At 42.1% G+C, this 17,500-nt stretch overlaps 1 protein-coding gene across 1 annotated transcript in view; it reads right to left on the reverse strand.

Annotated features, from left to right (window-relative positions):
- Positions 1-17,500, reverse strand: part of dusp8a (dual specificity phosphatase 8a) — an 88,304-nt gene that overhangs the window by 54,956 nt on the left and 15,848 nt on the right. The window contains exon 2 of the mRNA XM_080436744.1: positions 16,605-17,067. Within this exon, the coding sequence (XP_080292870.1) occupies positions 16,605-16,844 (240 nt within the window). The 5' untranslated portion in view covers positions 16,845-17,067. The remainder of the gene's footprint in view (positions 1-16,604; positions 17,068-17,500) is intronic.

Genomic DNA, 17,500 nt, shown 5'->3' on the forward strand with positions numbered 1-17,500 from the left:
TATTACATTATTTCATTTGAGTAGGGTCTCATGTCTTTGTATATTTAAGGTATTTGTCACATCTTCCCTGTGCATGTCCGGGCACCTAGGCTCCAATGCATCGCGGGTTCAAGTCCCGACGACCTTTGCTGCATGTCTCTCCCCATCTCTCTCTCCCTGTTTCCTGTCTGTCTCTACTGTAAACTATAAATAAAGGCCAAAAAGCCTAAAAATATATATTTAAAAAGAAAAAACAACTTCCTTGTGCAATTTTTCAGACAGAAACAGAAATGTCATTTTTATTCATATCATGTTCCAATGTGCAATGCCAAAAACACAATTAAACTGTATAACCAAAGTATAAAATAATGACACAGTATGCATTCCCGGATTGAATGGGTTAATTTATGAAAAAACACATAAAGTAAAACTATGGAGATAAGAGGTTTCTGCCCGACAGCAACAATATACTTGCAAGGGAAAATGTTTCTTCCCCCCCACACTTTTAAAGTTAAATGAAATGTCACCGTGTACAGTTGTGCTTAGCAGTGCTTTGCTGCACTGTTATAGAGGTCAGCGACCTGGCTGAGTGCAGAGCCGCATGCATGCCAGACTGTAGTCGCATGGAGCAGCATGCAGCATGCAGCCCTCCTTATAGCTCTGCAGCACTACAGCAGCAACACACACACACACACACACACACACACACACACACACACACACACACACACACACACACACACACACACACTACAACTACACACACTGTGTGTCCCTGACGCATGCACACTGCAGGTGAGCTGAGGGAATGCCACGAGGAGAGGAGAGGAGAGGAGAGGAGAGGAGAGGAGAGGAGAGGAGAGGAGAGGAGAGGAGAGGAGAGGAGAGGAGGGGAGGGGAGGAGGGATCTGAAGGCTGGCCATCCATCACAGCAGGTTGTAAACAAGGAGTGGTCAAATCGTTCATCCTCTTCTCTATACGCAAATACAGTGAGAGAGAGAAAAGGGAAAGCATGTGCTGTATGTGCAATGTATGTACTCTAAAGAAGACAATAAAATGGACGAAGCCGGTTGCCAAAACGAGACATGAGTCTTCGTTTTAATGACAGTGGGCTTACTGTAGGGACAATCGCACACACACACGCACACGCACACGCACACGCACACGCACACGCACACACACACAGGACCTAAACATTTTAGTACGGCATTGAAAATCCCAACAACAACGGCCCAAAAAATGCAGATCTACAAGATCACATCACGTCGCGACAACTGCAACGTGTTGTGAGCTTGCAGATAAGCAATTTTGCATTTCAAGTTTAAAATAGGGAAAACTATAGTCCTAACACCTAAACCTATCATCTACTGTAAATGACCATAAAACACTTATTTTTCTTGTAAGCACCAGGAAAATCTTCCTCCCTAATTCTAATCTAATTCTCAAATTCTACTATACTTGTGGGGACATTTGGTCCTCACAAGTACACACACACACACACACACACACACACACACACACACACACACACACACACACACACACACACACACACACACACACACACACACACACACACACACACACACACACAGATGACAGATGGTTTGGTTATGAAACGCAGTACCCCTCTGTCCTACTGTACAGAGGAAGTGATGGCAGGGTTTTCCCTGACCTCAGCAACAACGCTATACTGACCAAGAGGGACAAGGACATTGAGTGCTGAGCCGCACCGCACGATAATGCACTATAGTACCGCTACGTTAAGTGTGGGAACCGGCCTGCTGTGACGCAAGGCGACCACATCAGCAGAAACACTCCTAAAAAAATGAATCCCACCCCACACAAATTTCTGAAACACACTCCGGCCGGGGTCGTCTTCAATGGGTCACGGTCTCCGTACTCCCACCGCCCCCCACAGGACACGAGTGCTGTGGAATGCGCTTTCTGAAGCCTGTTTTATTAAAGGGATATTTCACCAAAAAAAAAGAGTAATTTTATCGTCTACTCAGGCTTTTGGGAGCACCCTGGACAGTTTATAAGTTGCTTGATTCACTATTGAGATATTTGATATTCATTTTATCAGACACGCCCCCTTCCTATACAAACCCATTGTAACTTTAAACTCCATTTTAACCATGTTAGATTCATCAGAAACACCTGTCCTTGGTTCTGGTGACTGATATTGTCCTTCTAATATGTGAGGAGATATGTGTGTTTTTTCAATTACTTTTTACATTTATTTTTAATTTATTTTTTGGAAGATTAAAACAATTAAATACAATAGAAAATATGTAATTAAATAAATGACCAGAAGCAAGGACCGGTGTTTTTGATGAATCTAACATAGACTAAAATAGAATTTGAAGTTATGATGAGGTTGTATAGGAAGGGGGCGTGTCTGATAAAATGAATAAAATATCGAAATACTTAATCAAGCAACTTAAAAAATGTCTGGGGGGGTTCACAAAAGCCTGAGTAGACGATACACAATGACCCAAATTATTGTTGAAAGTGAAATAACTCATTCAATCCGGGAATGCATCTGTGTCATTTTAGATTTATTTTGGCTATTCAAAAATAGCAGATCTACAAGCTCATAGCGTGGCACAGAGTGACACGCTATGAGCTTGTAGATCTGCTATTTTTGAAAAATCGTGAAAATGTGTGCAAATCTTTGAATATATATATTTTTAACTAAAATATATATTTTTTTACTGAAATCTTTGCTTCTGGAGGTCCCTGGATTTGCACAAATGTTCAAGATTTTTTATTAATTGCATATATACAAGCTCGTACCGCGTCACTCTGTGCCGTGCTATGAGCTTGTTTTTTTATTTTTGAATAGCCAAAGAAATCTAAAATGACTGCGAGCTTGTAGATCTGCTCTTTTTGAAACTTTTTGAAAAATTTCGAAGATGTTTGGAAGAAAATAATTATTTTTGATTGAATGAGTTAAACCAAAATGGTCGACTGATCTTAATCACATGAACACTAGTGTCCCTATAAAATAGATTCTAATGTCCCTAGTTTGGTGTAGTGTAGAGGGAAATACTAGTATGGATATAAGTATAAATACTGCGTTGTCACTTTTGTCTGGATATTACACAGCTCAGCCACAAGGTGCAGTACACATACAGTACTGCACACATTACTTACAAAGACACCTATTGCATTCTTACAATGAGAGTCAACGCTAGTGTCGTCACTCTCATATTAGATCACGCTGATAAAACCCACAAACCGCCTTAACCACTTTCACTTTCACTTTCAAAATGTTCCCAAAAAATAGAGAAAATAGCTATTGTGATACTCCTGTGCGATGAAGCAAGCAAGGCACTAAAGGACAACTTTGTTTTTTTACAACCAAAGTTTATGTTTTAGCTTGTAATTAAAGTAAATAAAAGATGAGTGCTACAAATTTTTCATTTACTGCTTTCTCTAGTTATAACAATTTTCGCGATCTTTTTTACAGTGGGCGGGGGCATTCGGGCAGGTGGCTAAATATGTTTTTTTTTACACAATAACCCGGCGATTTCTTTATTATTATTTACAGTAGCTCTTCTAGCCCCCAATAACTCACATCTGACCATCAAAGACCACGGGACCTTTTTTATTGTGTAAAAAAGACATATTTAGCCACCTGCCCGAATGCCCCCGCACACTGTGAAAAAGATTGCGAAAATTGCTAAAACTATAGAAAGCAGTAAATGAAACATATTTTAACACTCATCTTTTACCTACTTTAATTACAACCTAAAACATAAACCTTGGTTGTAAAAAAACAAAGTTGTCCTTTAACCGATTAAAACCGGGAAAGCATCTGTGTCATTTTAGATTTTAGCGCTGGCTATTCAAAAATAGCAGATCTACGAGCTCACAGCGAACTGAAGATACAAGGTTTCTGCCTGACACGGTGTCGATACATCATGTATAGCGAGGGAACAGAAGATGCTGCATATAGCAGCTGATGGTGCAGACGTCAGGCTCCGTCAGGAAGGGTGTGACACATACAGCTCAACACTGTATAGATAACACCACCGGGCTGCATGATGTCACTGACTGGCGCGGGCAGCTGCCACCTCAGTGTGTGTGTGTGTGTGTGTGCGTGTGCGTGTGAGTGTGCGTGTGCGTGTGCGTGTGCGTGTGCGTGTGTGTGTGTGTCTGATTTCATGCGTATGTACAAATAAGCATGTCTATATTTGAGTGTGTGAATGTGTAACCTATGTGGGGACGTGTGTGTGTGTGTGTGTGTGTGTGTGTGTGTGTGTGTGTGTGTGTGTGTGTGTGTGTGTGTGTGTGTGTGTGTGTGTGTGTGTGTGTGTGTGTACTTGTATTGCTGTACTTGTGAGGGCCCAAAAGTCCCCACAAGTATAGTAGAATTTGAGAAACCAGACATTGTGAGGACCATTTCCCACTGTTTGTTGGCTTTAGGAAACCATCTGTAGACAGGAGTTTATTTACATTTATGTTTGGGACAACTGTATTGATATACACAAAGACAAAGACAAATATCTTGGCCTGAACGTAGATGAGCATATGAACATCAAGGAAGGCATACAGGTTCTTTACTGATTCAGCTGGTAGAGCTTTGGCAGTGGTGGAAAAAGTACTCACATCTTTCACTTAAGTTACAAGTAAAAGTCCGGAATTCAAAATTTACTTGAGTAAAAGTACAAAAGTATTGGTATCAAAATGTACTTAAAGTATCAAAAGTAAAAGTACTAAAATGTTTGAAAATAGCAGATCTACAAGCTCACAACACGTCGCGGTGCGACGCGTTGTGAGCTTGTAGACCGGCTATTTTCAAATAGCCTTGGTATAAAATAGGGGTTTGTATAACGTAATAATTCTGCAAAGTAACTAGTAATTAAAGTTTTCAAATAATTGTAATGGAGTAAAAGTACAATATTTGCCTCTGAGATGTAGTGGAGTAGAAGTAAAAGTATAGACAATTGGAAATACTCCTGTAAAGTAAAAGTACCTCAAAATTGTACTTAAGTACAGTACTTGAGTAAATGTACTTAGTTACTTTACACCACTGAGCTTTGGGGTCAGTAAGGTGAAAGCTTGTAAGGATTTAGGATGTCATACGTATACACAATTATATCAATCTCGTGTATGTCCTGTTTCAGATTATGCTTCTGACGTATGGGGTTTCCATGAAAATGTAAGTTGTCACCAAGAATAATGTAGTACATCAGGTCAAAGGTTGTGTGTAACACTCAGTGTGTGAGGGGCGGGGCCGGATCAGGTGACCCTGGTCACTCAAGTGACCTCCGTCGATGACCTCACACTGCACCACATGCACGCAGGCGTCAGGGGTTTTCACCACCCTGTCCTCACGCCATGTCTCACATCCATGTCCAGCGCACACACACACGGGTTGGTATGACCATACTTGTGAGGACATCAACATTATAGGACAACGTTTTTTTTACGATTTTTTTTTCCGTAAGCTAAGGCCGAAAAATGCTTTTTTCGTTGTAGATATTTTCCGGTGCCCGACACAAGCACGCGATCAAGTATAAATCAGGCATAGCTCTATCTCTAATCCCTAAACCTGACCTCTAAATGTCTAATCTCAACGCTAACCCCAACCTGAATCTTTTACTAATTGTAAACGTACCTCGAAAAATCTTTTTTCCGACCATAATACAACCATTTTCCTTGTGAGGACCAGGAAAACAGTCCTCAAAATGTCTATTTCTCAACACACACACACACCCACACGCATGTCTGAAAAGTGCAAATGCGTGCTGAAGTTCCAATCGCACTCGAGACCTGCATAGCTGCTTGTCATGCAAGTCATATTAACACTCATTCTGTCCATTCTTTATAGCCTTTAACCCATTCAATCTGGGAACACATCTGTCACTTTAGATTTCTTTGGCTATTTTTTAAACAACAAATTGTGAAAATGTGTGAAAATCTTTGAATATATATATACATTTTTAACTAAAATCTGGGAGGGGGGGGGGGTCCCTGGAACAAAATATTTTGAGATGGGGGATCTGCGGACAAATACATATGATTTTGGGTGGTCCTTGACATGAAAGAAGTTTAAGAACCACTGATATTACTGCAACATAAGTTTTAACATAAGAAAAACTGTTAGGATTTAGAAGACATTTGTAGAATCCCCAGAAGCAAAGATTTGAGTTTAAAATGTTACATTTTCTCGATAAAAAAAGAAAGAAAAAATTCCCATAGTATAACATTTTATAAATTGTTAAAAAGTTATACTGTAGCAAAAAAATATCTAAAATGACACAGTATGCGTTCCCGGATTGAAGGGGTTAAACTGTACCGTACGTCATTGAACTCACATGGGTCTGGTTTGAGCACTATAACTTTGTGTTGCATGTGTACACACAGTAAGAATACAGTAGAATCTTGGCTCCAAGATTCTATGCGTGTGTGTGTGTTTAGAGTGTCTGCAAGTCAAACAGTAGGAGCCTTAAAACAAACTATGATTCATTGCCGTGACTTCATCACGGCAAACATAATGAACCCAGCCCTTCTCTATACAGAAAACCATCTCTAGCTTATCGTCTCTGTCGGGGTGGAAACCTCACATGTCCAAAGCTGTTACTTTTCAGGATTCAATTAAAAACAATGCAAAAGTAGCAGATCTACAAGCTCAAAACACGTCGCTTCGCGCCGCGTTTTGAGCTTGTGGATCTGCTACTGTTGATGCTTCTGTGTGATGCTGTAGTATGATCAAGTAGGGTGTTAATTTATGAAAAAACACAAAAAGTTAGAATATGGAGATAAGAGGTTTCTGTCCGACAGCAACATTATACTGTGCACTCATCGTTTGTTTAACTTGCCGGGGAGAAGAGAGAACGAGATGTGAATGAAAACAGCAAACAAAAACATTCCAGGGTTTACCCATAGGATAATCCCCATAACAACTGTCTCTGATGTCACCGTGACTCATCAGAGTAATTAAAAGTCACTGTGCCAGCAGGGAGGACAATTCAAAGGGTTTTCCCTGGTTCTGAAACACAGGGAAGTAATGTGTGGCACTGACTGGTTGAAACCAGGAAGTTTATTTTTACTTAGTAGCAATACCACAATGTAGAAATACTAGGTAAAGTCCTGTATGCAAAATGTTACTTGAATATAAAGCACAAAGGTTTTAACATAAAAAATGTGCATACAAAAAGTAGTTTATATTAGCATTAAAACTTATCAAAATTAGAGACTAAGTAAAAGTAGAAAGGTTTTTAAAAAATCTGATCTACAACCTCACAAGCTTGTGGCTTGTACAGGTAGATTGGCTATTAGTATAAGTATAAAGTATAAAATAGGGCTATAATCTAGATTTACAAAGTCACTATTACAGTAACCAACACTGTCAAATAATTGCAGTGAAGTAAAAAAAATGATTTGCCTCTGAGATGTAGTGAAGTAGAAGTATTAAGTATCGAAAGTAAAAGTATACCTAAAAATTATACTCAAGTAACAGTATACTTGAGTAAATGTACTTGTTCCTTTCCAACCTCTGTAATGTAGTTACTGGAAAGCGCTCTGTGTCCTGGGTACATACAGTCACCAGAATTAGCTCACTCCATACAGTGTTTTCCCATGCATGTCACTGATTAATGACATAATCTTTTCCTCTTGTCTGATAAGTAGATTACTGTACTGTACAGGCACAAGTGTCTCATGGAGAAGGAAGAGTAGCGTCTGTGTTTGGGCTCATGTCCACACAGGCGTCATTACATAATACACAGAAACACTAAAGCAGTTGGTTCTTAAACTTTTTCATGCCAAGGACCCCAAAAATGTATTTGGCCCCCATCTGAAAATGTTTTGTGCCAGGGACCTCCAGAAGAGAAGATTTTAGTTACAAATGTTGGCCAAAAAAATCTACAAGAGTTTTGCAGTTTTACTTCACTGCAATTACAAGAGCATAGATCTGCTATTTTTTGCAATAAAAAAAAAAGAGAGAAAAAAATGAATTTATTTTGCCTGTAATAACATGCCCAAAGTAGGTAGGCCAGTTCTTCAAGTGATTAATGAATGTATGGTTACAGAAAGAAAACAAGTGTCTAAAAGAGTCCATCTAAAATCTGATTAATCTGCACACATCATAAAAAAGGTGGTGGACATATGAATAAAATACCTGAATTTTTTTGGATATATGAGAAAGCTAGGGGGTGGCAATTAATCGCCATCCCCCCCTGGAGCCCAAATGACAGCCCTGGCTGTGGGCGGTTAATTTATTTAAAGTCACAAAATGTCCTCACTGTGCAGTGTTAATCCACTAGGACCAGGAACGCATCCGTGTAATTTTTTTTATTTCTTTGGGCTCGTAGCTTGTGTATCTGCTATTTTTGAAGAATCGTGAAAAAAATTGCAAATCATTGAATATATATATATATTTTTTTAAAGCAAACATTTGTAACTCAAATCTTTGCTTCTGGGGGGGTCCCTGAAACAAAATATTTTCAGATGGGGGTCCGTGGCCAAATACATATCATTTTGGGAGGTCCTTGAGATGAAAAAGTTTGAGCACCACTGATATAGCAACATATTATTATTAAAAAACCCCAGAAGCAATAAGGTTTCAGTTACAAATGTTCGCTTTAAAAATATATATATTCGAAGATTTGCACAAATTTTCACGATTTTTCAAAAATAGCAGATCGACAAGCTCATATGAGCTTGTATTTCTGCAATGTTTTTGAATAGCCAAAGAAATCTAAAAATGACACAGATGCTTTCCCCGGTCTTAATGGGTTATGATGAGTAACGCCGAATCATCAGCGAGAGTCCTTCACAAGAAGCAGTTACTGTGTATCGATGTTGTCGGGCAGAAGCCTCTTATCTCCATATTTTTTGTAATTTGAATCCTGAAAAGTAACAGTTTTGGACATATGAGGTTTCCGCCCGACAGAGACGATATAATATCTGGTTTATGGGCATTGGTGGTGTTGATTGCGCTATACTGCTAAACGGATTAGGGATCATAGGCCAACAGCTTGAGCTCTGGTACTGAGGCGCTCATCCAAAACAAGCAATTAACCACTTGAACCACAAGCATCCCTATTCTGCAAAAATAGCAGATCTACAAGCTCACAACGCGTCACACCATGACTTACGTTGTGAGCTTGTAGATCGGCTATTTCTGGCGAAGAGATTTGGTGTAGTGGGGGAAAAAAGAGCATACCAAGTACAGTTGCAAGTAACTCAGGTCTGTTTTAAGTATAGTTTTATATATAGGTTTAAGTGATTAACACCAATGTGTGTGCAATTTGTAATTATTACGCGGAAATGTTCATCTTAAAACTAAAATGGCAAAATGTATTGTTTCATCTATTGAATTCTCACAGGAGCAAGCTGCTGCTACATAAAATAACTAAATAAATAATAAGCAACAATAAATACAGACATCTGGTCCGTGGTATGTTTATGGGACAATGGTCCAAATGAACGATTCTCCCAATTATATAAAACAAAACAGTGTGAAATACACCTACAGACTTCAACAGTGTTAAACACAGTGTTCTATAAACACTGTCTGATATCACAGCCAGCTATATCCTGTGTTGTATCCAAACCGTTCTTCCTTTTTCATAGACCAGTGGTTCTCAACCAGTGGTCCGGGGACCAACAGTGGTCCTTGAGGAGTTTCCAGGTGGTCCCCAGCTAAATGATGGAGAGTTGGTAACCGAATGGTTCTTGTAGAACAATCATTTAACTCTTGAAAGTGTAAAATGAAACCAAATGGACCAGTTTCATTTTACGCTCTCAAGAGTTGAATGATTGTTAAACATCTGCATTACCTAATTTACAAGAAGTCCACACAATTAGAGAATGTAGAAGAATTGTTATTTTGACAAAATCTTATGCAATGATAACAAAATATTCCAAATTTTGGGACTGAGAGTCTATATCTCATCAAATGGTGGTCCATGGCTCAAATGCAGAATAAATAATGGACCTTGATATGAAAACGGTTGAAAACCACTGCCATAGACAACAGACCTGAGGGTGATTCTAAAAACCCCCTTCTAAATCCTGACCTATAAGTTTTGCTGAAAAACTGCTGGACTGAGTCCCATCCAGAATCCCTGGCCTACATACACCCCACACACACACACACACGCACGCACACACGCACACACACACACGCACACACGCACACACGCACACACACACGCACGCACACGCACACACGCACACACACACACACACACACACACACACACACACACACACACACACACACACACACACACACAGACACACAGGAGGAGTGTTTCCTCTCCTTCTGGCTGTCTTCTGCTTGCGCTGACCTCTGGTCCATCTGTCAGACCTGGACGCCTCCTACGCTCAAAAGCAGCAGCACACCGGGGATTAGTTTGGCTTAAGCCAAAACACTCCTCCGCCTGCTCGCCTGTCAATCAGCCACCACCGGTGCACCGTAGAATTACGGGTGCGTTTTGACACTCTCTCTGAGTTGACACGAGATTTGACTGCGTGACGAGGATTTTCCATCTGCATAGAACCAGCTCAACTTGACTCAACTCTATGTAGCTGCTTGTCACAGTGACGTCCAACCCTCTGCGCACTGTAGGAGCGTGCTAATTTAACCTGTTCAGTTCAACAAAAAGCAGCTTGTGATAACATTTTAGGCAGTGATGAGCTGTGGATTTTTGAACTAGGGGGGCTATATTTTCTGACGTCACTTGCACGCGCACGTGCACGCATGTGCACATAGCCAATCAGCTCAGTGCTAGTTGAAATACTGTATTCAACATGTGATTTTTAATGTAATTATTTCTTATTATTTAGTTGCATTGTTAATTTGTTGTTTTTATTTTTGTTTCAATTAATTAATTATTTTATTTTCCTTTTAGTTTTATATAAAAGCCCTTTACATAGACTCACCCACACATAAGTACTTAAAATAATCAGACAACTTGTCTTTGTCTTGTCTCAGAGAACTAGGTCCTCTTCTAAGCGATCCCCTTCACACTCTGCAGTGCAGAGACTGTTGTCTCTCATTGTGAGAGGAATGTACACATTCAATTCAAGTCCATGGCTTTTTTCGAGTAGCCTAATGTTATGCAAAGCAGCCAGGTAGACGCTATTGAGAACGGCTCGCCGCTGACGGCGCGAACCTTGAGAGGCTATTGTTTAAACTTTAAGGTGTTAAGACCGCAGCTGACGGTGCGTGCTCGCGCGTGCATGTGGAGCTCCCAGCCCCCCAGCCAGCGCCAGAACTAAGGGGTCGCCGACCCCCCATAGCACCCCCTACAGCTCATCCCTGATTGTAGATCCCACATTTACAGTACAACAGCTAATTGAAAAGTTTCAATGCAGCATAGAGGAATCAGTCGTGACGATTGTCTCTGACCAATCGGTAGTCTGCAGTGTTTTCACGTCTGTTTTTACATCAGGTACCAGGAACTTTAGCGAAACGGAAAACGAAACTCAGATGAGGTACCAGTGTTAACGCATATCCCCGCCAGGCCGGGTGTATGTAAGTGTATGATGTCACTTGTCTATGATGTACTGTATCTATGATGGATGAGTCCATATTTGGGCACGGTTTCAGCCCGCTCCGTCCGTCATTGATTTGAATTATAATAGTTAAAGAATAAACACAATATGTGGGGGGAAAAGGCGTTTTCAAGATAAACACGGCCAGCCAGACAAAGAAATAGACAGGGCTGTAAAAAGCATAATCTCACTAGTTTACATTCGGCCTGGCGGAGACAAAACGGCGAGTAGAGTTGAGCTGAGTTGAATCGTTTCTCTGCAAAGGACAAAGTGCCATTAGGAAGCACTGACGGCTGAACATGTCCACCTCCCCACCCCCGCCCAGCCTACCGTATCTATCTCTGACCTACATTGATGAGAGCCTGCGCTGTGGAGCGAGTAGATGGGGGGTTTAAGAGAGGATTGGATGCGATGGAGGGGGTGGTGAGGGTGTAAAGGAACCAGGACATCCTTTCTGGTCGGCGCTGTAACTGGCGGTCACGGGTCTCATCTTCGTCGGGGCGCCCCGTGTGAAAGGCGCTGTGTGTCGCCCCGGGGGTTGGTTGGGTGGTGGGGGGGATGCAGGCTATTAGCGCTCAATGGGATGTGAAGGGGGAAGACGCCGCGGCGGCAGCTATAGCAAGCCCACCCATGAATGCCCACTGTGGCGCTCTGCTCTCCCGCTTCCTGTATTCACTTCCCCACACAAAAGGGGCCACAATGGTGTCCCTTTGCTGCCTCGGCTGTCCCTTGGCAGTGCTCAGTCAGAGCCCTGTGGGGGGTAGAGAGGACGGAGGGGGGTATGTCAGTGTGGTGTTATAGGGGGGGTGGGTTTAGCCCGGGAGGCCTGCTTTAACACCATACAGCCGGTCTGCACGTGCCCAGCCCGCCGCCTAGCCAGTGACCACACAAAAGGGGGTGATGTCATGCTCAGCCAATAACAAAAGGCCTCTGGGTGGCGTGCGGCCCCCTCCCCCCCTCCCCTCAACCTGGCTAGCGCCAGCTTTATCCGGCCTAGCATTAATCGCATTGCATTATCCTCTTTTACTGGTGGTGGTGAGGGGGTGAGGGGGGGGTTGATGGCCAGAGAGCAAGAGAAGAGAGCAAGAGAGAATGATGTTTTTTTCTTTTTGTTCATGTCAAGGACCCCCAAATTGATATGTATTTGGCTGTGTGCCAGGACCCCCAGAAGAGAAGATTTTGTGTCAAAATGATTAAAATGTTTCCAATACTTCCAATATTATAATTTTTTGATGTAGATGTACAGTACACGTCGCCACCAAAATTTGATAATCCACTTTGACCCTATATACATCAGCTATTTAAAAACAGCAGATCTACAAGATCAAATACAAGCTCAAAACACGTTGTGAGTTTAATATTTAAAAAATAAAATTTGAATATTTTTTTTAACATTTTAACTTTTTAGATGGGGGTCCACAGACAAAAGTATAAAGAAGATACAATTCACACTATCTGAGAAGTCTTAGGAGTCTTTTTTAATAATGTTTATGATCCGCAGCAGCAGTCTACCAAACAGACGTGTTTCGGCACGCAGGTCTTCGTCAGTGTTAGTTCACCTACAGTAGTATATGGGTTATATATAGTTATATATAGGCATATTAGTTATATATAGGCATATTACATCATGGAATGTTTGAATGTTGGAATATCAGTCAGTTAAAAATGACACACACACACACACACACACACACACACACACACACACACACACACACACACACACACACACACACACACACACACACACACACACACACACACACACACACACACACACACACACACACACACACACACACACACACACACGTTTGCTTTCTGATTGAGCCGTGAGGTGAAGAGATAATTCAAAGAGAATCTTACACTAGCTACACCAGAGCTTTGGGAGAGCCTTATCTCCGGGCTCGGGTACATCACTTCTATTAATGCGGCACATTTTGGGGCATGCCAGATGGCAGGCCGCATAGAATTTGAACAGGGCTTAATCTATCATGCCTTTGATCCAGGCCGGCACTTTTGGCAGCGTAGTCATTCATCTAGTGATACTCTGGGGGTGTGAATTCTGTGAATTTTTCAGTGAATTGGGATGACTGCCACACGCTGGCCTTCAGAACCCACTTCATGTCGTGATAAGTGATATACCCAGGTCAGCTTTAGCTTTAAAGCTTTAAAAGTAGAAAGATAGAAAAAGTAGCCGAAATTGCCAATCTACAAGCTCACAACACGTCGCGATAAGGCCTGCCACAATTAGGCCTGCAACAATTATTACAAAATCTAATAGCCTAATCGCATTTTTTTTTTGCATAATCGTCATAATCATTTCCATGTTGAAAAATGTTAATGTATTTTCAAACATTTTCAAAAATAGTGAAAATAGCTGATCTACAAGTTTGTAGATCGGCTATTTCAACTATTAATAAAGTTATTAAATATTTATATAATATATATTTCTTTGTATATTTGTTATTTGTCATATCTGCCCTGTGTAACTTTTGTTTAAGAAGCCTAGGCCCATACCCTAGGTGGGGTTGGTGAAAGGGCCTTTCTGTGTGGAGTTTGCATGTTCTCCCCGTGTCTCCTAGGGTAGGTACCCTCACAAAAACATGCAGTAATCCTGGTCTCTATACTACCTCCCCCTGGCCAGCCGGGGCGCCTGATGGAGGGGAAAGGAACTGGTTGGAATAACGTGTTCCTTCCACGCGCTACATCCAACCAGGGAACCTCTCCCCTGTCAGGTGACAAGAAGGTCAGTTGGCTCTCATGCATTGAAGGAGGCATGAGCTCGGCCCTGGCCTCCCTAGGTTGGCAGAGGGAGTGTAGTGCCCAGGATTACATAGACAATTGGCACTGGGTGTAAAAAATGGGGTTACAAAATCGTGGGATAAAAATTTAGAAGCCTAAAAAGCAAATAGAAATGTAGTTTTTATTCATAAATGTTCCGATGTTCAATGACAAAAACACAATTAAATCACAAATATTTGAGTGGCAATTAATAGTCAAGTAAAATGTCATGATCGTGATTCGTGACAGCCGATATATACAGATGAATGCAAACGATTCTCACGCTTATACGAAACTAATTGCGATTAGCTCAAATAATTGCGACCAGGTGATTACGTAAGAACTGTGACAGGCTTAGGACCGGGTGCCTTTGGTATTTAAAGTTTGGTATAAGGTTATACGTTTGGTCTAAGGTTCTACGTTTGGTATAGGGTAACCTTATACCTTTTGGTTATAAGGTTAGAACGGGTGCAGGGTGATAAATCATTAGACCCAGGAAGCAATGACAGCTCACATGTACAGCCAGGCTCTGATGTGATCAAACAGGAAGTAAAAAAGGTGTATCGCCCAAAAGGAAGAAAAGAAAAAATAATCCCCATCTACATTTCCTCCATCCTGGTTTTTCTGTCATCGGCCGCCTCCACGAATAGAACGGCAACAATCAGTGGCCTTATTGTGTCATCATTACTGCCACACACACACACACACACACCGCAAAACACACACTAAGTACCGTAGGTATACAGCCGTCAGGCCTTGAGTGCAGCTGGGGAGAGGATGTCATTGGCTGCCTTCCACAGCTTTGTTGAGACGCTTAAGCTACCATCGTGCAACACTGTTTCGGTTGATACGTGCATGCCATGTACATAAACACATACACACACAAACTCACATACTGTGCGAGTGCGTGCATGTGCACTTGTGAACACTTCCGTGTGTGCATCCATGAGGGTGTGTGTGTGTGTGTGTGTGTGTGTGTGTGTGTGTGTGTGTGTGTGTGTGTGTGTGTGTGTGTGTGTGTGTGTGTGTGTGTGTGTGTGTGTGTGTGTGGGTGTGGGTGCGCGCGCTTGGGTTTTCCCCCCCTTCTAAAGTTCCTTCAGTTTCACACAGCGAACTAAAAATACAGGAGTTAGCATGCCACGGACGGACATGGAAAAAAGGCTGTCGTATTCAGAGCAGAAGTCATGGAAAACGGGAGGATCCGATTTCAGGGCCACTGATAAAGCAATAAACCGTACAGTAACTAACGCCCGACCGTTCCGCCAAATATAGCCGCACACACACTGATCTGGTGCAGGCCGGGGTCGGATAAGAGTCAGACAGGCCCCAGACCCAACCGGTACTGGAATACGGACTGTTCTCCTCCTTGATGCTAGCGACTGACCAAGATATGACTACTATGCAGACATATCTTAGTCGTTAGTCGTTGTCATGTTTTTTCAATGTTAAGAATGTAGTTTACATAGCATGTTATTTAGTTAGATGCCAGGTTCATTGTTTACCCTGGTATCCTATAGTTTCACTGTGCAGATTGTTATTTAGGTGGCATATTGCTTAGACAGATGCAAGGTTCATGGTTTACCTGGTATTCTAGTATCTTGAGGCACTACACTGTTCTCTCTGCATTCTATGTACGTGATTATTTACCTTGCTTATTTTAAGTCGATCCAGATAAGAGCGTCTGCTAAATACCTACATTGTAAATTGCTAAAAATAAGAGGCAGTTTTAACTTGACACATCTGCACTATAAATGTCATACTGATAATCAATTGTGATATCTGAATAGATCGGCTATTTTTGGCAAAAAGATTTAGCGTACTGTAGACGGGAAAAGGTACAGATACAACTCAGGTCCAGTTTACTAAGTCTAGAGCAGTGGTTCTCAAACAGTGGTCCGGGGACCACCAGTGGTCATTGAGAGGGTTCCAGGTGGTCCCCAGCTAAATGATGGAGAGTAACCAAATGGATCCTTATAGATCTTTAACTCTTGAGAGCGTAAAATGATTTACGCTCCCAAGAGTAAAATTATTGTTAAACATCTGCATTACTTAAAGAACTGTTATTTTGATCAACGTTTGGCTGTTATCTCTCCTATGGTACCACATCAATACAGCATGGAATTTTGGTCAAAATCGTATCCAACGACAAGAAGTTTTGGGTCTGAGAGTCTAAATCTCATCAAACGGTGGTCCGTGGCTCAAAAGCCAAATAAATAATGGACCTTGACATGAAAAAGGTTGAAAACCACTGGTCTAGAGAGGGTTTAAGAGGTTAAGAAAGCAGTCGGTTTGGACCCACGGTGACCTTGAGGAGGACCCACCTTGACCTTGCCGTTGGGCTGCAGCAGCTCGGTGACGGACACCTTGTCCTGCTGCAGCCGCCTCTTCACCAGCTTGGAGCAGCACACGTTGACGGCGTTCTGCACGTGGGACGCGTTGTACTCGGAGAACGTCCGGCTGTCGATGACCAGCAGCCTGCCCGTCCCGCGCTGGATCAGCCCCGCCAGGCGCTTGATGTCCATGGCGCTCCGCTTGTGGCTCTGCCCTTTCTCCCCTGCCATGATGATGATGATGATGATGATGATGCCAGTCAGTCAGTCACCCCTGGGGTTCCGCAGCAGGTCACAGGGGGATGGAGGAGGAGGGTGGTTCAGGGTGGGGTGGGAAGAAGTGAGTGGGGTTGGAGACAGCTGACAGAGAGGGTGATGAGGAAGAAGAGGAGAGGTCAGCGGAGGAAGGGAAAGGCTACCACCGGAGCGGCCGTGGTGAGGTCCATCATGGTGCCTGCGGTGGACAGAAGAGAGGGAGGCAGTGGAGAGGAAAAGGGGGGGGGGGGGAAAGAAGAAGATTAGACTAGATAGAATAGACTTGATTTGCCATTTGCACGAATGCATACAGTAGGAACTCTTGGAGCTGCAGCTCCCAGGGTTAGCATTTAAAAAGACAGAAAATACAGACAAGACAGAAATAATGAACGTATACATCCTACAATACTACATACGTATATCCTACAATACTCTTTTAAAAATACAAATAAAATAAATAAGTACTTCATATCCTAACTAAAACCATTGCAATTCATGCGTCATGATTCAGATCATCTGTCATGACCCACAGCCACACACACACACAGCCACAGACACAAAAATCAAGTATCAAGAATCAAGCAGGGTTTAATTTGTCACTCAACTCATTTATTACCATATCTAACACAGTG

This window comes from Gymnoscopelus braueri (genome assembly GCF_963280865.1).
Source record: "Gymnoscopelus braueri genome assembly, chromosome: 9".
In the NCBI taxonomy this organism is placed as follows: domain Eukaryota; kingdom Metazoa; phylum Chordata; class Actinopteri; order Myctophiformes; family Myctophidae; genus Gymnoscopelus; species Gymnoscopelus braueri.